The 27830-nt window shown below is 37.0% G+C and overlaps 1 protein-coding gene and 1 pseudogene across 1 annotated transcript in view; both read left to right on the top strand.

Annotated features, from left to right (window-relative positions):
• The first annotated feature begins 4017 nt into the window (after positions 1-4017).
• The window catches only part of LOC148867333 (bifunctional 3-dehydroquinate dehydratase/shikimate dehydrogenase, chloroplastic-like), a 46172-nt gene continuing 22359 nt past the window's right edge, over positions 4018-27830 (top strand). Inside the window, exons 1-3 of the mRNA XM_088975107.1 lie at positions 4018-4661; positions 13673-13778; positions 20600-20818. Coding sequence (XP_088831233.1) covers positions 4462-4661; positions 13673-13778; positions 20600-20818 — 525 coding nt within the window. The 5' untranslated portion in view covers positions 4018-4461. The remainder of the gene's footprint in view (positions 4662-13672; positions 13779-20599; positions 20819-27830) is intronic.
• Positions 8285-10146, top strand: LOC148867334 (NADH dehydrogenase [ubiquinone] flavoprotein 1, mitochondrial pseudogene; annotated as a pseudogene).

The following is a 27830-nucleotide window of genomic DNA, read 5'->3' as shown; positions in this document are numbered from 1 at the left end:
GAGATCGGGCCAAATCTTCCTTCATCAGTACCCATTACCTACAATGAAACCCATAAAATAACAAAAACTTATCCTTCTGTTAACTTTAAATATTTAAGTCTTTAATATTGCTTTTATGGTTTTTCTTTTGGTTTAAATTACAAGCATCTCAAATTTGTGGTGCTTTTACTTTTTAATTGTTTGGTTTTTAAGCTAAATTTGTATTTTTTATTGATTTTTTATGTGTAAGTTGATATCTTAATTTATTTTCCGATTTTTTGTTATACTTTCTGTTTTTCATTGAATTATTTAAATATATAAACTATTTAGACTGGAATGACAGATCACTCCTCCAAGCATTTTATTGTTTTCCATTAGTATGTCCTGTAGTGCTAATGGAGTTTTCCATTACTATTTCCTTGTTTAAAGGTAGTGACTTTGGTAAGAGAAAGTGTTCTCTTCCTAAGAATTTCTCTATTGATCATAATTCATGTGACTATTGCACAACCTTTTGTATAATTACATAATTCTTTTGCTTGGAAGGATGAAAATGGCTATTATAGTTGAGAGAGTTGTTGGCCTTTTATGTGAATTTATTATTTATTATATTATATATTAATATTAATACTATAAAAGTGGGAATGGATTCATAGATTTCTAGACTTTTTCTAACAAAAATACCTCCTTTAAATTGGGACACTTTCTATTATAAGCATAGAAAATGTAATTTGAATATTACTTTTTAGTTAATTCTATTCCCTCTTATCAAAGTCCTAAATTAAAATTTATTAAATTCTCTCATATTGTATTATATTAGGCTAATTTTGTTTCTCATCATTAAATTCATTACAACTTAAAAATGAAACTGTTTTTTTCTTCTTCTTTATGTCCATGTGGTAGGTAAATAATTTAATCATTTGGATAAAATGGGTTAATCCATGATGTCATAACTAAATAATAAAAATTCAAAATAGATAAAATATAATAAACTATAGAAAATTTTAGGTATATTCCCGATATCATATATTAATTCATCATATTAAACAAAAATAAGCATGATAAATAAGAAGTTTTTTATTAGAGATGGAAATTGGATGCAAAATTTAAAACTGAACCATAAATGAAATTATTTTTTTTTCTCTATTTGGGTGGTGGGTTAGTGGTTCAACCATTTAGGTGAAATGGGCCATGATGTTATAGTTTAATAATAATTTTTAAAATAGAACAAATATAAAAAATTATAAAAATGCAAAGTACTTATAGAAAATTAGGCACAACTCTAATATTATATATTAATCATAATAAACAAAAAAATAAGTGTGATAAACAAGAATTATTTTTATAAGGATGTAAATCAAATACAAAATTTAAAACTATAGAAACAAAACTGATTTCCTGTCTAGGTGCATGGTAGGTTAATGGCCCAACCTTCAAGGTTAAATGGGTCTACCCATTATGTCAAAAGTAAATAATAAATTTTTAAAAAGGTAAAGTACAACAAAAATACAACAAAGTTTCGAAAAATTGTAAAAAAAGTTTGAACACTTCTCTAATATCATATATTCATCATATTAAACAAAAATAAGTGTGAAAAACAAGAATTATTTTATTAATAGAGCAATTGAATACAAAATTTAAAATTGACACAAAAGCAAATTAGTTTTTTCCATGCATGTGGTGAGCCAATAGTTTCCACCAATACCATGATTTGCATTCATTACCTATCTTTTTTACAAAAGTTCTTATAAGAACTCTGACATTATTATCATTACATCATCATTATTTAAAATTGCTACGTGAACATTTATAGTTGGATAAATAAGTGTTTATCCTAATAAGTGTTTATGAGTCTTTGATGAAAAAGCACTTCTTTCAAAATGGGGTATTATAGGTATTTTGAAAATTATATGCGGGCCAAGACATGCCAAAAATACAATAAGCATTTGTTGAAAAAGCGTTTAAAAATAAGCCAAAATTTTTTGGCTTATTTTTGAAATTGAGCAGTCTTTAGTCTCCAAAATGGGCTTATTTTATGGAATAAGCACTTATTCGAGTTTTTCCCCAAAGGCATATAAGTGCTTATTGGTAAAATAAGTGCTTAAAGTATGCATTCCCAAATGGGGGGCTAAGACTAAAGACTGCTCAATTTCTCTCTGAAAGGTTATTCATGGGCTAGGCTCGAACTTGATTTTTCAAAATTTGAATGGTCCCAACCCGAAGCAAGAGCCTAAAATAATGTAAAGCCAAACCCAAAGCCTGGAATCTGAATCGCCACAATCAGATTCATTGGGAAGGAAACCAATCTGCTAACTGGATCGCCACCCTAGGCCATTCAAGGAGAATATCGCATACATCGCTCAAACTCAATGATTGGAATCTAAATTATTTTCTTCTTTCTAATTTATTTTCCTTTTAATTATTAAAAACAAATTCTATTAAAAAATAAAATTATTATTATTATTATTATTATTATTATTATAAAATTAATTAGTAAAAATAAATTTAATTAAAGTAACTAACACAAATTAATAAAACCTGTCCAACCTAAAAATAATGCTTGGGTTGGACTTGAACCATCTCGGTCCAATTACATATGTCATAGTTCCTTTTGCTTCAGATTCACTTGACAAAGCATGTGCATCATACAAGGATATCTGAATCTAACAAAATTAGGGGTCGTATTATCTTTTATAAAAAGACATGTATATATATATATATATCATAAAGTTGAAAAAAATGCATGTTTTTTTTTGTTTTTCTTTATATAAAGAGATATGTTTTTATTTTTAATAATTTGTTAAAATTTATAGCAATTAAATCGGATTGGATCAAAGTCAAATATCCTTAACAGATTCAGATTCGAAATAGCCTTTATAAAATCCTATTGGATCTTCAAATAAGATCAAATTCATGATTTATATTATCAAATCGGTTTCGGATATACCGAGATTCCCATCTGATCTGATCCATTTGTTTCCCTACTTGGCACCCCAACTTTTCTTTTATGGGCCTAATATATGTTTTAATCCGTACCGGGCCTAGAAGTTTGGGGGCCTAGGACTGGGTCATCTTATATGGGTAAGTCGGGCCTGGTCAGGTTTTAATTTTCTGGTATTTTTCTACATAATTTATGCATTTTTATTGTGTTCTCATGCATTTTCTAGTCTTTTCTGCATTTTTGCAATTATTCTGCAAAAGTTATGCATTTTTTGCACTTCCTACTATTTTTTTTTAATTTCTGGTATTTTTTGCATTTTTGCAAATTTTCTATATTTTTCTGAATTTCCTGCAATTTCGCTACACGATTTCTGCTTTTTTCTAGTGTTTTCATGCATTTTTGCAATTCGCTGGTTTTATTTTTTGCATTTTTTCTACAAAAGTTTTGTAATTTCTGATATTTTTTACATAAATTTTGCATTTTTGAGCATACAGGTCGACTCGACCCATTTTTGCCATGTGATAGTCTTGGTAGAGATTACTCCCTCAAAAATGTTATTTTTGGGTATACGGGTTGGTCGATTCGTTTCTGTTACATAGCGACGACCTTGGGAGACGATTCTCTCAAAAACGTTATTTTCGGATATACGAATTGACCTGGCCTGTTTATAGCACTGGTAGACCCGAGAGAGTTTATTCTCTCAAAACTTATTTTTTTTAATATATGAATTGACACTTATTTTATAGGTGAAGGTAGGTGGATTAATATGTGTGAGGGTGGATAAGGATCAATACGAGTGGATAAAGTGGGTTAAGTGATATTGATGATGGGCCATAATAGGCTTGGTGGGTGAATATGGATGAATTGATATTCCCAAATCAAATCCGACTCAACCCACCTATTTACCACCCCTAACCCAAACTTCCCGTGCCCACAGTGCCATGCTGGTCTAGTTTGCTTGCATTTCCAAAGTCCCAAATCCCACGAGACAACGGTTAAGTCCAAAGCAGTCGACGAATCGCGGATTATTTTCATCTGTCGGTCAGGACTCATGAATTATCGACTTACTTACTAACGACCTCGTAGCATGCTCTGGCCACATCTTCCGTACTTTTATTTGTTATATTGATGGGAGATGTTCTTAATAAACGGTGAGATTTAGTGGGATGTGGCTGTGAAGTCGGTGTGAGGAGCGCTCATATCGCAATTCCTTGCTAATTACCGAGCAGTCAATATTAATCTCACCGGTCACCAGACTCACCACCAGTCACCACGCTAGCAGACTCGCAGGCCGCAGCCACCCCACCTACCATTGGAATATACTCTTTTTGGTGTTTCTCTTGCCTTTTTCCTTCTCTGTTCCACACATCTAATGGAATCAGGCCGAACCTTGGCATCTCTGTTGTTCGAATTCTAGTGTTTCTTTTCAGCTTTCTCTGTAAATCTCTTCCAAAAGTCGCGCTGAGGAGTTTTGATTTGGTTATCTTTCTCAAGTTTCTGTTGGTTTCTCCGTATCTTCTTTAAGTTAAGGGAGTGTTGAAGGAATGGCGAGGAATTCGACTCTAATTTGTGCACCGGTAATGGGCCGATCGGTTGATCAGATGTTGATCGAGATGGGTAAGGCGAAGGCCGCTGGTGCGGACCTCGTTGAGGTCAGGTTGGACTACATAAAAAACTTCAACCCTCGCCAAGATCTCGAAGTCCTTATTAAACAGTGTCCTTTACCCACGCTCTGCACATACAGGTATTGCCGAAGCTCTGCATGTTATCGCATTGAGTTTTGCTTCTGTTTCTGCATTTTCCAAGTTCGAATAGTTGTGAGCTGTAGTAGTTATTGAATGTCAAACGATTCAAATTAGCTTTTATAACTTCAAATAGATTATAGAGGAATGGAAGATAAGAAGGGATTTCATTATGCATTTACAGTTCTCTGAGAACATTTTAGACTCTCAATTCGCTTTAGAATGGGTAATCTAGACCACATTTTCGAAAACTTTCGAGTATCTTGCATGCTTTCTGTTGAGTAGAATCACGATACAACGAGAAAAAGAAGCAGATAAACCTTACCTGTGGGGATATGCATAAAAAAATAGCGACTCAAGAGGATATTTAATAAATTTTCTCATAGTCAATGAAAACCTTATTGATATTCTTGTGTTTGTGCATTTCATTAACTGGAATCGTAATGGGAACTCCTTTTCAAATTCAACCTACCTAGGTTTTGTTTCAGTAAATATAATTTGACCTCCCTAATTCTCTCAAACAGGAAACCTTTATGTCCCATGTCCACAGTTAAAGGCAATACTGGCAAAGCTTGAAACTAGTTCCACCCCCTCCCCCTATAGTGGTAGAGTTATTACTAAAACATTGGATTCACCAACTGACATAAGATAACATTTAATAAATTATTTATCCATGATGCAGCACCGAAGGTTGAGGAAGGGAAGTCAAACCATATCTTCCTGTGCCTTCCAATGGCCCTCACGATGGCAAGTAATTTTCACAAATCTGATATTAATCTGATTCAATTCCATAGGCCTCAATTCAGAAATCTCAAGCTCAATAAATTGTTGAATCGGTGTTCTATTTCAGCAAGCCCAAGAAGTTGGTTTCCAACTCATATAGACTTAATGTGTTATGGAAAAGATTCAATTCGAACCAAATCTTCTCAAGATTATCATAGGTAAATCATTGTAGGATTTGATTAGATCCTCAAGGTTTGCTGACTATTTGGAGATTTAGAAAGTTCATTTTGTAGTAAAGATTTCTTCTTTTAATTTCATTGTTTAGGAAAATAAATATTGTAATCCCAAAAGGGATATCTTAAATTGTCTATGGAAACCCCATATGAACAGTCTTTGGAGCATTGATGGAATGAATAAATGAAAGATAAATTGTTCTCACAACTTTTCTGGTTTGGTGCTGATCTCTAGATGCTAACTCCTAGAGAAACCTAATGATCTTGACTCCATTAGGCTCTATCTTTACTCTCTAAGTTTTATTTATTTATTTCATCTTACTTGTGTATCTTCTCCTCTTTCTCTCTCTCTCTCTCTCCTTTTTCTTATTATTATTTTTGAGCTTCATGGGTCTACACAATAGAGGGTAGCCTGTTTGGCTATCCCCCAGACCCATAACTCTCAACCCTAGTGACAGTGGGATTTGATCTCAAGTCTCCACTACAACCAGCCAGAAAACTTACCAACCAAGCCACCATAGTTGCCAAGGCACCCTTGGAGGCTCGCCTCACCTAATCATCAAGCATTTTTGTATGTTGTGTTATAAAATACTTTTGCATTTTTTATTTTTTGAAATTGTAATTATAAAATAGGAATTCTTAAACTAAAATATTCATTTTATGTGTTTATATATTAATTCATTTTTATTATGTTCTTATTCGTTAGGGTTTAATCCATGGTTCAGAGTATTGATACACCTTTGTGTATCACCAAAGGGTATTGGTACTTTAATTGATACACCTTATATATATAAAATAAAAAGGAGTGGAGATTTGATCTCAACTCTCAACCCATAACTTAGTCTTGGTTGTCACACATAGTTGACTACTGGTAAAAACCAATATGACGCCAGGCTCAATTGTTGTAAGTAATCAGTCAACTACTAGGTGACACCAATTTTGGTTGTCACAGGTAGTCGACTACTGCCTTATGGGTAATTGACTAATGATTAACTCTTAACCTTAGACCATTGAATAGGTGACTCCTATGGTCAGAGAATCGACTCCTTAGGGTTCCAAACTTATTATTTTCATAATTAAGTCTAGTAATGAGTTTGGAAAAAGCTTAAGAACTTCTTCTAACTTAACCATTGGTCTATAAGGTTTTGGTAAACCGAAGTAGGTTTGAGTTTTATCCCATGTAGTTCATCTTGTCAACTAGACCCGTTCACGGGCCGTGCCTGACTTTACATTGTGTCGGGCTCGGGCTTTGGGCAGGGTCCATTCAAATTTTGGCAAAAGCCAAGCCCGAGCTCGGCCCATGAATAGGTCTAATTACAACAAGTTCTAGCAAATGTAAAAACAAACTTCATAGACGTCTAGAACTTGATCTCATCATCATCATTATAGACTTCTTCTTCCTGTAACAAAAATAGGGTTCAGCCCCTATATTTTCTTTTCTTTTCTTTCTTCCTTTTCTTCTCACGAATATGTTGATTGTCTATACTTTAACATGAAGTTTATACTTATGGAAATTATGGATAATTATTATGGAAATATGGTTATGGAACCTAGGGAACTATCCTATGATATATGTTTTTCACTTAAAAAAATCCAGAACCTAGGCGACTAGGTGACAAGGCGCCCCCCTGTTGCCTAGCCTCGCCTTGGTGCCTTGAAAACTATGCGAGCCACCATCAGTTGGTTATGTTGTTAACCTCAATTTCTTAATCTTTTGTTCTTACCTTCTCTCCATTACAGACTGATTTTTTCTCTTGTTGTTTCAATCCCTATGACCTTCCTAAGCCTCTGAGTAGCTGTTCCAAACTTCCAACATGTTCATTCAACCTGTAGGGTGTATTTCCTATTCTCTTACACCTCTTCTAGACCTGTTCCTTTTTATTGTTATTTTGAACCCCTTATACATTCTGTCCAATCCCTGCTGGTTGTTAAATTTAAGCTAAGTGTTGAGTTAACAAGCTGAGGGTTTTGCGGCCTAATTCCAGCTTGCTTAGACCCATTTTAGCCACATCAACCAGTTGCTTTTGGGTGGGTCCAGCATCAATCTGAAATCACTAGAATCTGATATAAAACCTGGAAGGAAGCACTTGGAACTTAGTTCCATTTGAGTACCACAAGGACCTGATAGGCCCCCAATTAACCTTACGAATGCCAGGAAGAGGAAAGGTCAACAACCGGCTAAGGGGGGGAAATAATTGAACAATTAATCACATGGGGGCAATTATAGCTGCGGGGAATAAGGAGAGTCTTGAGGCATTTATAGCTATGTCAGTTAGGAATAAGAAGAGTGTAACTTGGCCAGCTGGGCATTTATTGAAGGAGTCAGTTATGCTGTGAGAAGAGTATAAGAAGGGGCTCTGGGGGATGGGGGAGGTAGGCTTTTGTTGAGTGAAGAATACTGTGAGTGATTGGGAGAGCCGGCGGTCTCTCGAAGAACCGACCAACTGTTAATTTTCTTCTTTTCTTCTGAATGAATACCAGTTCCTATGTTGATGTTCTAGTTGTGTGAATTCTGCTGTGAGTCTGAGAATTGTGTCAAGTTTTTGGGACCTAACAATGGTATCAGAGCCCGTCTTTCCTCAACCATGGTGACAGCTAAGGAAGTGGCATCGTAGGTTGAGGGTTTCAAAGAATGCTTGACTTCTCTGCATTCTGAACTTCGTGTGGAGATGGATGGCTTACGTAATGAGATTCAACGACTCGATCCAAAAAAGGTAGCAACTAGACTTTCGAAGATCTCGTCTCTGGAAGGTGGCGTTCAAGATGTGGTAAGACGTTTTGATCTGTTGCTTCAGCAACAAACCTTCTCAGCTCCTTTGTCTACAACTGACATTGCTCCTCCTTTAGTCGCATCAAGTCGTGCGGGTGACAAAGGGAAGAGTGCAGCTTTCCCAACGTCTTCTTCAATGTCGATGTTGGAACGTACTTCTGATTCACTTCCTCGGAAGTTGGAGTTACCTATTTTTGATGGGGAAAATCCAGACGGCTGGCTTTTTCATGCGGAGCGCTATTTTGAGATTAATGGATTGCTTCTGGCAGAGCGTCTGTGAGCTGTAGTTGTCTATTCAGAGGGCGATGCATTGGCATGGTATTACCGAGAAGTCGATCGACGACCTTTTCGTGGTTGGACAGAATTCAAAGAGCTTCTCCTTGAACGTTTTCGATCGACTCAGGAGGGTAATTTACAGGAACAACTCTTCTCGTTACATCAGTCTTCTACTGATAAGGGATATCGTCGCCAATTCGAGGTGCTCTCCGCTCCCTTATGTGACCTACCGGAATCAGTCCTTGAAGCAGCATTTGTTAATGGGTTGCACGACCCTTTCCTGAACGGTGCCATGAAGCGGGGTGACTGGTATAGAACTAAAGACTTGGTACTTAAGGGCTCTAATTGGATTGTCAATGAAATGAAGAAATCTGGTCTTTGAGGCCGTGGTGGAGCTGGTTTTCCATCTGGCCTGAAGTAGTCTTTAATGCCAAAAGTATCTGATGGCCGTCCTTCTTATCTTGTTGTCAATGCTGATGAGAGTGAGCTAGGAACATGTAAGGACAGAGAAATTATGCGCCATGACCCACATAAACTACCAGAGGGTTGCCTGATTGCAGGGGTTGGTATGCGGGCCACTGCTGCTTATTTCCACATAAGGGGAGAGTAAGTAAATGAGCGGAAAAACCTTGAGAAGGCAAGGAGGGAAGCTTATCAAGCTGGACTTTTGGGAAAAAATGCATGTGGATCTGGATATGATTTTGATGTTCATATCCACTATGGAGCTGATGCTTACATTTGTGGAGAAGAGACGGCGTTGTTGGAAAGCCTTGAAGCCTCCTTTTCTAGCTAATGCAGGGCTATATGGATGTCCAACAACTGTTACAAATGTTGAAATTGTGGCTGTTTTCCCCACCATTTTAAGGTGTGGTCCTGAATGGTTTGCTAGTTTTGGCAGGAAGAACAATTCTAGGACAAAGCTATTTTGTGTCTTAGGCCACATGAATAAGCCTTGTACAATTGAAGGGGAGATGAGCATTTCATTGAAGAAGCTGATAGAGAGGCACTGTGGAGGAGTTAGAGGTGGATGGGATAATTTGCTTACAGTGATACCAGGGGGTTCTTCTGTTCCACTAATTCCAAAGCACATATGTGATGATGTGTTGATGGATTATGATGCACTCAAGGCTGTTCAAACGGGTTTAGGGACAGCTGCTGTAATTGTGATGGACAATTCAACTGATATTGTGGATGCAATTGCTAGGCTCTCTTACTTCTATAAGCATGAAAGTTGTGGGCAGTGCACACCATGCAAGGAGGGGACAGGATGGCTGTGGATGATCATGGAGAGGCTGAAGGTTGGAAACGCGAAGCTGGAGGAAATAGACATGCTTCAAGAGGTAACAAAGCAGACACACAATTTGTGCATTGGGCGATGCTTTTGCTTGGCCTGTGCAGGGACATATCAGTGTGCGGTGTGCGTCCATCCACTATGCCTGGAGTTACTGGTTTGGAAGTGCTTATTCATTGGCAGGGCCTGCCTGATTTTGAAGATTCTCGGGAGCCTTTTGGCTTACTCCGAGACCAATTTCCTCATTTTAACCTTGAGGACAAGGTTAGACTTTGGGCAGCGGGTAATGATAGGCCCCCGATTAACGTTACGTATACCAGGAAGAGGAAAGGTCAACAATCGGCTAAGGGGGGGAAATAATTGAACAATTAATCACATGGGGACAATTATAGCTGTAGGGAATAAGGAGAGTCTTGAGGCATTTATAGCTATGTCAGTTAGGAATAAGAAGAGTGTAACTTGGCCAGCTGGGCATTTATTGAGGGAGTCAGTTATGCTGTGAGAAGAGTATAAGAAGGGGCTTTGGGGGATGGGGGAGGTAGGATTTTGTTGAGTGAAGAATACTGTGAGTGATTGGGAGAGCTGGCGGTCTCTTGAAGAACCAACCAACTGTTAATGTTCTTCTTTTCTTCTGAATGAATACCAGTTCCTATGTTGATGTTCTAGTTGTGTGAATTCTGCTGTGAGCCTGAGAATTGTATGTCAAGTTTCTGGGACCTAACAGGACCTTGTTGAAGTGGTATGTACTTGTTAAAGATGTATTCATGTAGTTTAAGATTTGTAGTGGGGATAGCATAACTTTGGGTGGGTCCAGCATCAATCTGAAATCACTAGAATCTGATATAAAACTGGGAAGGAAACACTTGGAAGTTGGAACTTGGTTCCGTTTGAGTACCACAAGGACTTTGTGAGCATAGTTGTCAAGGCGATGCCAGGCAACAAGGCACCCTTGGAGTCTCGCCTCACCTAATCGCCAAGCAGTTTTCTATAGCGTGTTATAACAAACTTTTATATTCTTAATTTTTTGAGGTTATAATTATAAAATAGACATTTTTAAACTAAAATACTCATTTTGTATGTTTATATACTGATTTCTTTTTGTTATTTTCTTATTTGTTAGGGTTTAATCAACACAAACACATTGCTAAATGCTGTATTGAACCCTCAAAGAGTTCAAAACCTGAACCAATAAGTAAGAAAGAACATAAAATGTTGTCCAATCAACACATTTTCTTCTTTTTCTTTACTAATTTTGTGTTTTTATATACTAATTTATTCTTCTTCATCCACCCCTTTTTTTCTTCTTTTCCTGTAACAGAAATAGGGGTTCAGCCCCTATATTTTTTGAAATTTCTTCTTTTTCTTGTCATGAATATGTTGGAATATGTTGATTTTCTATACTTCAACATGAAGTTTATACTTTTCTTATGAAAATTATGGATATTTATTAAGGAAATATGGTTATGGAACCTAGGGAACTACCCTAGGATACATGTTTTTACTTTAAGAAAATCCACCGCCTAGGCGATGGCTAGGTGCCCACCCAGGCAACTAGGCGACTAGGCGCCCCCTATTGCCTAGCCTCGCCTTGGCGCCTTGAAAACTATGCTTGTGAGGTGGTATGTACTTGTTAAAGATGTAGTCATGTAGTTTAAGATTTGTAGTGGGGATAGCATAACTTTGTCTTATACTTTCATTTTTTCACTTTTAGATTACACTAAGGACCAAAATTGAGGTGTTACACTAATTGGCTTATTATTGGTAGCGAATGTTAAAGGGAGTTGACATTTTGAATCCTCCATTATTTTTTTGATGAATACATTTTGAATCCTCCATTCATCAACTTTGGTTTCTATTCTAGCTATTGAAACTCCCCCTTTCCTATGACATGATTTGAGAAATCCATAGTCCATACGGATTAGTTCATCCATATCTATACTACTATTAAAACTATGAATGAGGGTGTGGAATTTTTCGTGACTAAAACACCCCTATTTCTGAATTTAGTACCTTTCTAATTGTGGGAACTGAAAATGTAATTTGAACTACTACATTTCATCTCATTTAATTCACCCTCATGAAGTATTACATTTAAGGTATAAACTCCCATTCTCGCATAAAATCCTATATTTAAGGTATTTTTTCTCACTAATAAATTATACTAATTAGATCTATATCTGATACTTTTAACAACATAAAACCCATAATTTTTAAAACTGACCCAAAAATGAAACCATTCTTCCGTCTAAGTGACGGGTAAGCAATTCAGCCATCTGGGTTAAATGGGCCACGATGTCATAGTTAAATAATACTTTTTAAAATAGAAATAAATACAAAAATAAAAAATTGTAAAAAAATTGGGCATGCCTCTAATATTTTATATTAATCATATTAAAGAAAAATAAATGTTATAATTAAATTGTTTTTATTGAAAAATAAATGAAATACAAAATTTAAAATCAACTAAAAATGAAATTATTTTTCTATTTGGTGGCAGGTCAATAATTCAACTTTTGGGTCAAATGTGTCAACCTTTGATATCATAATAAAAAAAAAAAACAAACATTTGGGCAATCTCTAGTATTGTATGTTCATCATATTAAACAAAAATTTATGTTATAAATAAGAATTATTTTTATACACATAGAAATATGAAAAGTTGTAAAAAAAATTGAACACATCTATTTCTATCTATACTACTATTAAAGTATTAACGAGCTTGTGGAACTTTATTTTGACTAAAATACTCCTATTTTTGAATTTAGTCCCCTTCTCTAATTGTGATATCATAATATGTAATTTGAGTGACTAATTTTCATCTCATTTAATTCCCTCTTACAAAATCTTTTTTAAGGTATTAACTCCCATTTTCTCTCATTAAATATTATATTTAAGGTGTTTTTCTTACCAGTAAATTCTATTGATTAGATCCTTATCCAATACTTTTATCAATATAAAACCCATGTCTTTTTTTATAGACTAACCAAAAATGAAATTGTTCTTCTGACCATGTGGCGAGTGATCAATTCAAACATCTGGGTCAACCCATGATGTCATAATTAACTAATAAAAACTAAAACACAAAATATTATGAAAAAAATACATAAACTGTGTAGGAAACATTTGAGCACATCTCTAATATTATATATAGGGTGAGTCTAGGCACAACAGTTGGGTTGTTCCACTGCAACCTGGGTGACCAGGGTTCAAATCTTGTAAACATCCTCTCTGTATGTGCAGGGGTAAGGCTGTGTACATCTGTCCCTCCCCAGACCCTGCATTGGCGGGAGCCTCATACACTGGGCTGCCCTTTCTTTTATATATTCATCATATTAAACAAAAAAAAGTGTGGTAAATAAGAATTATTTTTATACACAGAAATATAGAAAAATTATAAAAGAAATTGGACACATATTACTAATACCATCATCATCATCTGAAATTACCATGTGCAAAGTATGTGCACATTCACTAGTATATGTAAAATGTTGAGTGTGTTGATCATATTCTGTTTAAATGCAAGCCATGTCCTAAAAGAATTAACTTTTGGGAGGTCTTGCCTTATCTGTGTTAATGTTTTCATCTATTTTGTATAGATATCAACTGAGATAACAGATTTTATGAGTAAATAAATCACTTATTGCATTTTCATCATGTTATGAAAAACCATTATGTGATCGGGATATCTTTATCTAGACTATTCTAATTATATGTTTTCAGACCAAAATGGGAAGGTGGTGAATATGAAGGTGATGAGAAAACACGAACAGATGCACTTCAGTTAGCCATGGAAGTGGGAGCTGATTATGTTGATGTTGAGCTTCAGGTTGCTTTCTCGTCAGTCAAACTCAAAACAATTTAATTGACATGATGAAAAACTTCAATACTAGTAGGCTTTCTATTTATATTACAATCTATTCAGTTTATGGTGCTTGAATTTGTCTTTCTGTGAACCAGAGACATGGAGCTCTTTTGTGTGTTTTCATGTAGAATAGGGACTGGGAAAGAAACTTACTGGCTATGTTATACAGAAAAGGCAAGGACATTTCATGGATAATGCATCAGAAATGGAATTCTCTCTACAAATTTATTTGTCCATCATGGACATGGTACCCATTTTGAAGTTTCCATGTGACATGGTTCTGGCTATTATACACTTTTAAATTTGTTTTTTTTTATCAGCAAAATGAGAATTTTATTCAATTAAGAGAACTAAATACAGAATTACAGCAGTAGCATTTAAATTTGTTTATTTTTTGTGCACTCATTGCCTCACATCATCCTTTTAAAACTTGAGATAGATGAGAACTTCTTTTTGCATATACAATGAAATGCAAAGAAATTGGCTGTTTGGTTGGGCTCCTTCCACAGTTGAAAAATCTCAGAAAGATGAGACACTGTACATGTGATGGACGAAGGAGCAAACTTGAGGGGGAGGAGGAGGAACAGACCAATGGGATAATTAACAAGAAATTAAGTAATTTGAGAAACCATAACATTGTACATGTGACAGGTTTTTTCTAGGCTCAAAATTGGCCTAGTGGGGGCAGGACGTACAAAAAAATACAAATGGATGTATAGAAGGAAAAGAGTGAGAGGCAAGGTGATATCCGGTTGACACCATGGGGAGGCAATGAAGCAAGTTCAGGCTTCGATTCCCCATTAGACGAAGGAACATCAGGAGAACAAGTTAAGAGGTACTGTAATTGTCCCTGGTGAGAACAAGTTGAAGAAGGGTAGTGATACTATCAACAGAGAATCAAGTGATGAAGCTCTTCAGAAATTAGTGGATAGAGAGGTTACAATTGGGAAAATCCTGGGTCTGTTTTTCCGGGGTGGGGAGGAGTTTTCCAGGAGAGCCTTCAAGGAATTCGAGAAAAGAAAAAAGGAAGAGTTATTGAAGAAAAAATTACTTTTGAAAGGAAGCAAGGTCTGGGATGAGGATATCTCAGACCAGGAGGAGGATGTTCTCACGGATTTAATCTGAAGGGTGGTGTTTCAGGAAGGGGTTTTGTTGTTTTCTTTGGGGATTTGCTTTGGGTTGGTTTTGGGTTTTATCTTGGGTTGGATGGGTATTCAAGCTTGTAAGCTGTGGGGTATTTGGTTCATTTTATGGATTTGGGGCTGGTATTGCTTTTGGTGATATCTTATCACCTCTGATGTATCTCCTTTTCTTTTTAATAATTTTTTTCTTTATTCTTCAAAAAAAAAAAAAAAGACACTGTGATACCTACTAAACAAGCTTGTTTAACCCAAGTAAAATGACACTTTACACTCCATAACATTCTTGTAGTAAGTGGAAGTGGAAATAGATGCTGATATTGTGCTACTTAGCCAGTTGAATCCCATTTCAATAGCCATTGTCTTGAAAAGAAATATAAGAAGATCATTACTAAGCACCACATAGCACCACGATATCTATACTGTAAATGATACAAAAATACATAAACATAAAAAAAAAAATTGACTCTTCAGTTCCTGAATCACCTGTCCAGCATCAGAGTTGTCTTTCCACCAGCTTTCATCTTGTTATATGGATAGGGAAGCTTCATGTTTGCAAATGAAACTGGAAAGAGCCACTATAAACCATTAAACCTGGGAGATTTGGTCACTTCAGCTATAATAAGTACTTGAAAAATGAGAAAATTGGACTGGAAAGATCAAATTACCTGAGTTGATTGGAAGATTGGTGTCACAACATATCCTTAATAAAATAAATAAATAAATGTAAGAAAAGAAAGCAAGGGAGAAAAAGAAAATCTGTGTTAAAATAAAATAAAAGCCATCCTACTTTAGGTTTTCATACCTTCAATGTTGCAAGCTAGTGACTTGAGACCCTGAACCAGGAGAAGGAAACTAATTATGTAGTATGCACTACTTCTTCTGCCTCTTTCCATTAATCCCTTCCAAGTTCGCCTTTGTTTGAAAAACATCCACCATGTTATTACTATTCTCCTTCTCCATTTATATCACTGCAGACACAAAACAGGGGATCTCCCTCAACAAAGTGGGTTAGAGTTCTAGTTATTGTGGTGGGAGGATGGAGACTCCAGCTGGATTTCTAATGAGTGTCCCTTAGGAAGTTAGGTTCCTCCCAGATATAAATGGTTGGAATCTTTTGTTTTACTCTTGGAAGGCGGTCTCTTTCAAACTCTATCAAATTTGAGAGTGAAAGGGGCTGTGTGGCCAGAGAGTTGCTTGTGGGTAGTATAGGGAAGCTGCAGGTTAGGTGGTTTACAATTAGTGGCTGGGGAAGACTGCTGATCCTTCTGAAAGTTCTAATTGTAGTGGGAGAAACAGCACTGTGCTGTATTGACTGGTTTGTCTAATTAACTGAATAATTTCATATTATTGGACTGTCAAGAAGTAGCATATTCAAAAAATTGCATGGCTGCATGTGAATGCTAAGATGGATAAATGGTAAAACTAGAAAAAATACAATTAAAAATGAGAATATTCATGGGAATCTAGGAGTAGAATCAACTGGGATAAGGGAAAGTAGGCTGAAATCGTTTGGGCATATGCAAAGAAGACCATGTAAATATGTAATGTGTCAATAAGAAGTGATATGTTGCAAATAAAAGGGTCTAGAAGAGCTAGGAGTAGGCCAATAAAGACTTTATTGGTTGCTGATCATATAAAAAAGGACTTGATTGGTAGTAGCAAGAAATTATTTGAGGGCTCACGATTCTACAATGGATATGCCCGTATGGGAAGAGAGAAATTCACGAATCTTTTCAGACAAGGAAAGAACCATGGAAAACTTATTAGAACTGACACACTTAAGGGTAGCTCACTGGCTGAAATCTATGGAGCTGTTCTTAGATTATTCCATGGCTGACTTATTGAGAAATTGGAAAGAGATAGCTATCTCTGCCCAATGTAAGAGGACTCCTAGGCCTTCTTGGTCCCCTCCTCCCTCTGGTTTCATAAAACTGAATTTTGATGGTAGTAGCTTAAGGAATCCAGGGCCTTCTGGGATTGGGGGAGTGTTCAGGAATGAGGATGGGGTTATTACTGCCATGTTCTCAGGCCCAATTGGAGAGGGTGGCTCTCATATGGCTGAGATTTTGCAGTTATGGAAGGAATCCAAAGAGCAAGAGAATAAAACATCAGATGCTTGGTCCTTGAAGGGGACTCGGAGGTGGTGATTAGGTGGCTAAAGGGAGACAACAGTGGTTTGTGGAGATAAGCAATGAAAAGAAAAAATTTAAATGGCTGAGTAGGGATATTGAGGTGAAGTACAGCTGGGTGAAGAGAAGTGCTAACTCAATTGCTGATGGGTTAGCCAAGCAAGGGCATTTAGGGAATCTCTGTTTTGGGCTAATTTTTAGTTTCTTTCTTTGTTTTTGTTGTGGGGGAGTTAAGACAGTTTACCTCCTCCTTTGTAATTAAAGTATCACAAAACTTCTTCATTAATAAAGCTTATTGTTATTGATAAAAAAAAAGGTTCATGTGACCCCATGTAATTGGGATGATTCTTTGGTTACTTGATTTTATCTAGGCTGTACAGTGGCTACCATAATTGTAATACATTTCTGCAGTTTTTTTTGTCTGAATTTTTTATGTTTTTTTTTTCTATTTTCTTATTTTCTAAATACATTTGTTAACATTTCAGTGCATTTCAAGTTTTTTTTTTCAGAAATTAGATGACCCCTCTAAATTTTTCTTTGAAATTCCTCTCCTTGGCTTTCTTCTTTGGAGTTGGACAATGTTGGAACCCAATGGAATGAGGGATTCACTGTGAACCTAACAACTTTGCTCTTCTAATCTTGTGAATGATTGTCGATGGCCAATCAGCAAGTTGCTGTCTCTCATCCACCTTTAACAATCTAGGGTCGCCTTCAATATATATCTCCTCTGATAAACCATTTAGGTGTGGGAACAGACCTAGTCAGTTCTTAATTAATGTGAAAAGTAAGAAGAAACAGTTCTAGAATAGTAGAGGAGAAGAAGGAAAGAGAGAAGAGAACTAGGGCTGGAAGAGCAGAGGAGATTGTAGTAACTAATCTCAACTGCTGCCCAGGCTTTTATTTCATTATAATAAATAGTGAAATTACAGCAGTACCCTCACTTAAGTAAATAAAGAATTAGCAAAAAGACAATAAGAATAAAAGGACTAAACTGACCCTACTAACAAAATAACCATAATTTAACAGTGTGCAAGTCTAAGAACCTGAATTAATAAATAGAAACTCTGTTCTTCCAGTATCCTGAACTAGCTGGTCCTCTAAACTGACCCTACTAACAAAATAACTATAATTTAACAGTGTGCAAGTCTAAGAACCTGAATTAATAAATAGAAGCTCTGTCCTTCCAGTATCCTGAACTAGCTGGTTCTCTATATGCAAGAGCTACCTCACCATAAATGTCTCAAAATTCCCTTGCAATCCTTCATGGACCTGAACACCAGTGATCATCCATCAAATTTTAATTTAAATACCATCCAATTTACAGCTCTACTGAAATGTCCGATGTGCCGTGACCGGATCTGCATCATCACCTTAAAGATATTTCCATTAACATCATTCAATATAATTACAGTGCTGTCGGTTGTCTGGTAAATATGACTAGTACAACTTGAAGGCCAATTTCATCTATTGTTACTGTGTCATAGTGCTAAAACCATAACACTCTTTGGTGACTGTCATTGTTATGATTAATAAATTTGTTATATTTTGTGCTTCAAAGATCTTCATTTTTTTTTTACTTCATAATAATGTTGGAATAACAATTTCCAAAGTTAATGTCTCAAAGTAATTTTACTTAGTTTAAAAATGCTTTTAAAGTTAAAATGTTCCAACAAATAAATCCTTGAAGAATGAATGTGTTGTTTGTTTCTATATTCTACTCCAAATCTTGGCATTGAACCTAAAATCATAATTAAAGAATTTAAAGTATTTCATATTATTTTCATCCGTGCCTTTCATACTTACAGAGAAAATCCTTTGAAATTAAGGAAACAAATACAAGGAAATCAGCCCTTAAGAATTGAAGTACAAGACAATAAAGGCAAGGAGTCTATAGGAAGTTACAGTTGGACACTTATAGACAAAATCTGGAATAGCTATTTTTCCTTTCTTTTTATTTCTTGAGAAATAAGGTGACAATTTGTATTAATATTAATAATTGTAAAGGGATGCCACCAACATAAAAGAGATGGCCTTATCTTGCTCAGATACTCTTCAGTTTCTAAAAGCATCTTGGATCTGGGGTAGTGACAATAACGTAATATATCTATTTCAGGTTTTGTTGAACTTTTTATCAAAGAAAAGAAAGGTAAAGGGGGGAGTAATTTGGGCTCAGATAAATTGGGCATATCTCTAAAGAAAAACAAAGGAAACCCTCTGTAATGGTAAAGATTAATATATAGGAAATTTCTGCCTTTTAAAACATGTACTTTTTGACTAATAATTGGGGCTGTGCCCTGCTTATCAAAAATGATGTGCCAAACACCTCAGTCCTCCCCCCACCCCCCACCCCCCCCCCCCCAAAAAAAAAAAAATATATATATATATATATATATATATATATGTTGTCACTTATCTTTCTGGTGCATTAATTGTCTGAACCCAGGCCCATTAAAGAGTCCTCTTCTTAAATAAACTTTAGCATTTTATCTTTTTCAAGATGAAATAATAACTGGTCTAAGGATTATTTCTGAATCACTAAATAAGATGTTTCAAAATAAAGTTACCAATCAATTTCAACTGCCAACCATGGTTGTCAAAGTGTATGGGTGATTCTAGGCAACAGTGGAGTGCCTAATCACCTAGGAAGGGTGATAGAATTTATAAAGAAAAATATACTAATCAGCATATATATAATATTTATAATAAGACACATACCTTGTGATTCTTGCTGCCTAGGCACCTGTCTGATCATCTAGTCATTGAAGCATTCAGGCTAGGTACCTAGTTGCCTAATTTGCTCTATACTATGGTCCTGTGGAACAGGGTGATGTGGCAAGGTCAGAGTTTCTGGCTGCAGTATATGGGGTTGAAAAGGCAAAAGAGTTGGGTATAATAGACTGATCATTGAGGGAGACTCGAAAACTGTGATAAAATGGTTGCAGAAGGGGGAAGGGGTGACATGGCAGTTGAGGAGTGAATTAGGAGATTTAAATGGCTGTCAAGGGACATGTTAATCCATGTGAGATGGGTGAGGAGATCTGCCAACAGCTTGGCAGATAGCTTAGCTAAGCAAGGGATACAAAGAACACATTTGTTTTGGCTCAATATTAAATTTGATTTGGGTCAGCTTTATAAAGCTGGGTTTATTTCACAACTTCTTGTTGCATCCATGATTTTTTTTTCTAATTAATTAAATATTTTCTGTGTTGCTGATAAAAAAAAAGGTACCCAGTTGCCTAATTGGGTGCCTAGACAATGCCTTTGACAATTGTAATGCCAACAATGATTCCAACCAAACAAAAAGCTAACTACATTATTTATGATAATGAAATTAACTGATATGTCTCAAGTTAAGCTTAAGGACCTGTATTATTTATAATGATGTGCAAAGAGCCTTTTGATGATATGTGGACAGTCCTAGCAAGTCCTGATCTAATATTGATTCTTCTAATATGAAGTTCCAAGGATCAAGTATTCAAGTTATATTGACTTTGGATTTTCTGTATCGTTGAAGGTTGCTCATGAATTTGCCAATTCCATACATGGTACAAAGCCTCAAAAGTTTAAACTTATAGTTTCGTCTCACAACTATCACAATACTCCATCTGTTGAGGACATCGGTAACCTTGTTGCAAGAATACAAGCTACTGGAGCAGACATAGTTAAGATCGCAACTACTGCATTGGATGTCACAGATGTGGCACGCATGTTTCAAATAACTACCCATTCCCAAGTAAGAATTTATATACTGTAACTGAATGGCTTCTTTCCGATTTCAAGAAATTTCTCTCTTATGATTCTTTGCCAATTTCAGTATGAAATTTCAGCGACTATGTTAAAGAATTACCTTATGGAAATACAATCAGATGGAAGGCTTTTAGGGTGATTATTACATAATTACCCATAAAAATCGAAAGTAACATAATATTGGTTTAGAGATGCCAATGTAGCATCATGATTTTCCTTCCTTTTTGAATCTTGCGTCTTTCTTTTCTCACACCCCTTGTTTGATCAGTCTGTTTTTCTAATAGATTTTTTTAACATAATTTACCATAAAAATCAAAAGTAACATAATATTGGTTTAGAGATGCCAATTTAGCATCATGATTTTCCGTCCTTTTTGAATCTTGTGTCTTTCTTTTCTCACACCCCTTGTTTGATCTCTCTGTTTTTCTAATAGATTTTTTGTTTCTTTTTACTGCTACACAGCTGTGGGGTTTTCTTTTGATCAATAATGAGATGTATAGAATTTTAAGTCTCACAATGCACGATGTGTACAAAAACAAATAATGTTATGCAAGGGCCACAATTTACAGACAATTATATTTTGACTGTTAACCTCTTTTTGATAAAAACAGTTAACTTTCAATCTTGTTTACTATGACAACCTCAATCATTTATAAGGTATATGCCATATTTAGAGAACGGTTACTAGCAGTTTTTGGGGGAAGAATGTGGTAATCTCCCAGGTTGATGCTAAAATCAGGGATTGGATAATCATTGATTTATTTTTGAAGAGCAGAGTATTAAGATGTTCTAACACAAAATAATCTCAAATAACTCTGAATTGGTTGGTGGAAGATGGAAAACATGTTACTCAGGAGAGGATGATCTCTTTGGCATCTGAAGGTACAATAAAAAAAGGCCATTACCCAATGTTGGTCCCAAGTATCTAAAGTTATGATGTATTCAGTTAATGTTTGGTTCAAACATTGCAGGTGAATCGTCTGCCTTCTACCATTGCTTGTTGTAATGGTAAAATCTTGGGAAACAAGCCACCTTGTGCACACACACACACACAAAAAAAAGCTAAAAGGATAGGTCTATTTTCCAGTCCACCCCTCCCAAGACCCCAGATAGCTGGGACCAACATTAGATAATGGCCTTTTTGAGGCACCAGAGAGATCTTTTGATGATTGATGGAGGTAAACCTCTAGACATTGGGGGATGGAGACCTATATAAAAGGGTCCGTTGTTATTTCAGAACTTCAAGATTATGGCCTCCCGTGTTTGTAGTCCTGGAGCCAAAGAATTTGTTGGTTGACAGGGTAGAGGAAGAGAGGGCTAAGGTTGTATCGTTAATCCTGGAAATTCTAGCTGACCCAGCCTTAGGTTTGGATTGTGTTGATGCTAGCCTAAACCAACTCATTACCCAAACATAGCCAACCCAGAACGAGACCCTGGAAGGAACAAAGGAAGGTAGGCAAGAGGGGAAGGAGGGGTTAGAAGGAGTTAGGATGGGCGGTACAAAGGCAGAAGGAAAGAAAGTTTACCTGAGAAAAAAGAGTAAGCAAAGAAAAAGGAAAATGAGTGAGATTGAGAAGCTTAAGAGTGGAATAAGTTATGAGAAGGAGGAGAACAAGAAGAAAGGAAGAGGGGAGTGTTGAGAAGTATCAACCCGGGGGCATCACAAATCACTAAGATGAAAATAGTAAATTAGAATGTAAGAGGATTAGGAAGTGCCAAGAAGAGAAGGTTAATCAGGAATTTATTCAGGAAAGCAAAGCTGAATAGAAGGTGGATAAGGAGCATCTAGGGAGCTAGGGGTTTAAGCTGGTCATGTACACCTTCGTGGGAAGCTTCAGGGGGAATTCTGACCATATGGAGGAATGAGGAAATGGAATGTATGGAAGAATTGATTGGCCAGTATTCAATCTCCCTAAAAATTAAAAGAAAGTTGGACGGAAGAGAATGGGCATTAACAAATGTATATGGCCCTAATTCTTATAGAGACAGAGAAGCTTTCTAGGAGGAATTATGTGCTATCAGGGGATTGTGGGATGGTTCGTGGTGTGTGGGGGGTGATTTTAACATCATCAGATATTCGGGGGAATCAAACAACCCGAACCAGGGATTTACTACTAGCATGAGGAAGTTTAATATGCTAATAGATTCTCTAGAATTAAGAGAACCCCCCTTGCTTCAGGTGGACTATACTTGGTCAAACTTTCAATCCCCCCCCCCCCCCAACATTCTCCAAACTAGACAAATTCCTCATATCTCCTGAATGGGAAGAAATGTGGGGATCCTTAATAGCAAGAGGTTTACCTAGAGTTACTTCAGACCATTGCCCTATTTGTATTGAGAAAGAAATCCCAGGGGGAGGCCCTTCTCTGTTCAGATTTGAGAATATGTGGTTTGAAGACCCTACATTTCGGAAGGGTAGAGGAAATAAAAGATAACTTGGTGGGGAGGATTGAGGAGCTGTATAGGAAAGAGGCTCTCAAAGTCATTTTAGAAGAAGAAAGAGGGGAAAGATAGAATCAAAAGCAAAAACTAGAAGAGATAGTATGAAAGGAGGAGATTTGTTGGAGACAGAAATCAAGGTGTTAGTGGCTCGTAGAGGGGGATTGGAACACTAAGTTTTTTCACTCTCTTGCAATTGGAAGGAGAAAGAAGAACTTAATCCTTAGTGTGGAGGAGGAACAAGTGGTAAGAGAAAGTCTGGGGATTACAAGGATTTTTGTAAATCATTTTAAGGAAATTTTCCAAAGCCTACATGGAGTGTTGCCAGAATTGCCAGAGTTGGAAGGGGATGTTCTATTAGAAGAGCAATCTCTTGCCCTAGAAAGGAAATTTTCTCTGCAAGAAATCAAGGAAGCTATTTTTTCACTGGACGGATCTAAAGCCCCTGGACCGGATGGTTTATCCATGGCCTTCTATCAAGAGTGTTGGAACATGGTGAAATCAGACATCTTGGAAGTCTTTAATGAATTTTTCTCCAAAGGGGAGGTATCACCAAGAGCAAATGCCACATTTATCACTTTGATTCCAAAGAAGAGGGAGGCCAAAACTCCTAAAGACTTTAGACCAATAAGTCTCATTGGGAGTGTTTACAAAATTCTGTCAAAGGTCTTAGCAGAAAGACTAAAAAAGGTGTTACCCTCGATCATCTCTCCTTTCCAAGGAGCTTTTGTAGAATGAGGGCAGATTGTGGATCAAATCTTGGTGGCTAATGAATGCGTCGGGGAAAGAAGAAAGGGTAGAGAAAAGGGGCTGGTTTGTAAGGTAGATCTAGAAAAATCCTACGGCCTGGTTAATTGGGAAGTCCTTCTAAAAGTATTAGAAAGACTGGGATTTGGAGATAGATGGAGGGCTTGGATCAAAGGATGTTTAAGTTCAGCTCATTACTCAATCCTAATTAATTGTACAGCTAGGGATTTCTCCCCGGCCAAGAGAGGAATTAGGCAAGGTGACCCCTATCCCCATTCTTGTTTACCCTAGTGGCAAAAGTGTTAAGTAGAATGGTGGCAAAAACTGACGTTGAAGGCCTTATTAGAGGTTAGAGGGTAGGTAGAAATCAAGTGATTGTTACCCATCTCCAATTTGCAGATGATACCATATTTTTTTGTGAAGGAAACAATGAGGAAGTGGTGGAAAACTTGAGGGTGTTGCTGAATAATTTTGTGGGAGTAATAGGGCTGAGGATAAATTGGACCAGAAGTGGAATAGGGGTCAATTTGGAGGAAGGAGAACTAATAAGATTTGCGGAGATCTTGGGGTGCGAGATCAGAAGCTGGCCTATTAGTTACCTAGGTTTACCCTTAGGAGGAAACCCCATGTCAGTTGGGTTCTAGAAACCCGTTTTAGAAAGTTTGATAGAAAGTTAGCCCTTTGGAAGAGGAATTACATTTCTTTGGGTGGAAGAATAACCTTGATTAGAGCTACCCTGGCAAACCTCCCCACCTATTTCCTTTCAACCTTTAGAATCCCTTCTAAGGTAGCAAGGTGCTTAGAGAAGTATATGAGAGATTTCCTTTGGGACCCAGGAGAGGAAGGGAAGGACCACTTGATGAAATGGGAGCAGGTTAGCAAACCTAAGGAACAAGGGGGCATAGGAATTGGGAACATCCTTTTAAGGAACACAGCTTTATTTGGTAAGTGGCTTTGGAGGTTTCCCTTCGAGGGTGACAGGTTGTGGCACAAAGTGATTGAGAGCATTCATGGGGTGGCTGGAAATGGCTGGGATGCAAAAGTTTCCCCTCATAGTTCTTCAACTTCTCCTTGGAAAGCAATTCACAAAATCTACCCTACTTTCCTCAACTCCATCCGGTTCGATGTGGGACAAGGTACTAGAATTTTGTTTTGGGAAGATCTATGGGTAGGGGAAACCCCACTAAAAGACCAATTACCTGATCTCTTTGTGCTATATAACCTTAAGGGGGAAGCTATTTCCATGTTGGGATCACTGTGTCCAAACGGTGTGAACTGGAATTTGGGCATTAGAAGCTAAGGGAAAACGAGTGTGAATCTTTAATCTGATTGCTGGACCTCCTAGGGAAAATCCACTTGGACCCTTCATTGCAAGACTCTAGAATCCGGGTAGGTTCTCCAGACGGCTTCTTTTCTTGTTCCTCTTTCTTCAAAGTACTTGCCTCCCCCAACCTTCTAGGTGGGATGATCCCTATGAAAGAAATTTGGAGCAAGCCTATTCCCCCAAAGATCTACGCCTTTTGTTGGGAAATATTCCTTGGTAAGGTAAGCACTTGTGATATTCTACAAAAAAGGAAGCCATATATTTGCCTATCTCCTCATGTGTGTTCTTTGTGCAAGGAAAGTGGTGAGACCCTTTCTCATTTAATGATATCATGTTCTTTCATGCATCAAATTTGGGAATTCTTTTGTACTCTATGTGGTAGGACTCTTCAACCATGATTTCTTGAGACAACGAAGGAAAAGAGGGGAAAAGAGGGATGGTAATGTGGAAAGCAACAAAGGCAGCAATTTGCTGGATAACATGGGAAGAAAGGAACAACAGAATTTTCTTGGAAAAAAGTAGAACAATAAAAGAAGTGATTGATAGTATTGTAGAGAACATTGATGTGGGATGGTAATGTGGAAAGCAACAAAGGCAGCAATTTGCTGGATAACATGGGAAGAAAGGAACAACAGAATTTTCTTGGAAAAAAGTAGAACAATAAAAGAAGTGATTGATAGTATTGTAGAGAACATTGATGTGGGCCCCACAGCTGTGGTCCCACTCTGTACGTAGGGTAGAATGTATCCAATCACAGCTGTGGTTATTTTGCTGTTCTGTTATTTCTAGTTTCAGTTTTATATTGGTTGTTATTTGTTAGCAATTATGATGTAAACACCAAGGACAGATATGTCCTTTCATGTAACTAGCATAACCTATATATATTAACTTAAAGTGGCGGCGGCAGAATATTGACATTCTGTTCTTCTCCTCAAAATCTGGGTTCTATTGCTCTTCCATCACTCTTTCTTCTACATCTTCTTCACTTTCTCTTCTCATCGAACCTGAAATCTCTTAGTGATCAAGACTGAATAGCAGTCTTGAAAACCTACATGGTACCAGAGCCAAGTTAGGGTTTTTCATGTGAGTCTAATACCAGCCAACCACATGAGAATCTCCTAGGACTGAAAGCTGAAAAGGAGGAGTTCGCAGACTGATTCTTGGAGATCGCCAGAGGTACTAGCAGCTGTTGGAAACTTGCTAGGGTTGCAGAGTGTTGGTGGTCAGGAAGGATCAGAGAAGACTAGGGTTTAGGTAACCCTAGAAGGCAGCAAATTATTTTTTCCTTGTAAGTTGTTACTTTTTAATAGAAGTTCTTTCAAAGAAGATAGGTTGGACCTATCTGGAGGGGAAGACCGAACCATTCTAGCTCTTTCTCTCTTCGATTTCCTGGGGTTTTACATCAAACCCTGGACCGAACTGTGTTTCTCTCTACTCTAGGGTTTGAAAGTGATCTGCGGCAAGCCCTAGTGGTTGACTGAACCCTGTGATCTACCTAGAGCTACTCTTAAGTTGATTGGTAGGTCCGATCAGGTCCTAGGGTTTCTTATTAACCCTACTGCAAGCTCATCTATACAGTTTGGACTGTGCGACTGAATTACTTCCTTTCAAGACTGATTAAAACCCTAACTTTCCCTAGCATATCAGTTTTGTTTTAAAGCTGTTCTCAGAGTTCTAAGGGGGTTAAAGATCTATGGACAGCTACTGCTATGTTGGCTAGTTGGTTTCAGATCAGAATTACTTCGGTTTTGTGCACATACACTGAGAATACAGATCAGGCCTATACTGTTTTGATTGTGATTGGTGATTCAAGTACTATTTTGAGACTTGACAGAAATGGAGTCTAAAATTCAGGCAGAAGGCAGTCTTGGGAACATCAGTTATGGTGGTATTTTTGAGATGGGTGGTCAGATTACGACCGTAAAGTTTGATGGATCAAACTATTTGGAATGGGCCCAATCAGCCATGATGGCTATTGGTGGAAGAGGTAAATTAGGGTACCTCCTGGGAGATATGAAAGAACCTTCCAAGGAGATATGGGATGTTATGAAAGAAACTTACTCCCAACCCCTTAATTCTATGCAGCCTCATATTAGCCAAAATTATTTGTGGGCAAAGACAGTTAAGAAGATATGGGATGTTATGAAAGAAACTTACTCCCAACCCCTTAATGTTGCCAGAGCATATGAATTGAAATGCGAAGTGAACACCCTTAAACAAGGAGAGAAACTGGTATCGGTCTACTTCTCTACCTTGAAGTCCTTGTGGCATGAGATTGATCACTTAGAGACTCTTGAGTGGGAGAGTCCCAAAGATGCTCAAACCCATAGAAAGCACATCGAGACAAATAGAGTGTTTGAGTTCCTGGCAGGCAGCAGATTTTGACTAGAGACAGTGTGACTCTCTCTCAGGCTTACTCATTTGTACACAGTGAAGAAGTTAGAAGGAAGGTTATGATGCAACCCATATCAGCCTTTGTAGCGGCTAC

The sequence above is a fragment of the Nelumbo lutea genome, chromosome 3 (assembly GCF_056320005.1).
Source record: "Nelumbo lutea isolate HS-2025 chromosome 3, American lotus-T2T, whole genome shotgun sequence".
NCBI lineage: Eukaryota > Viridiplantae > Streptophyta > Magnoliopsida > Proteales > Nelumbonaceae > Nelumbo > Nelumbo lutea.
This window is presented reverse-complemented; position numbering and strand designations above follow the sequence as displayed.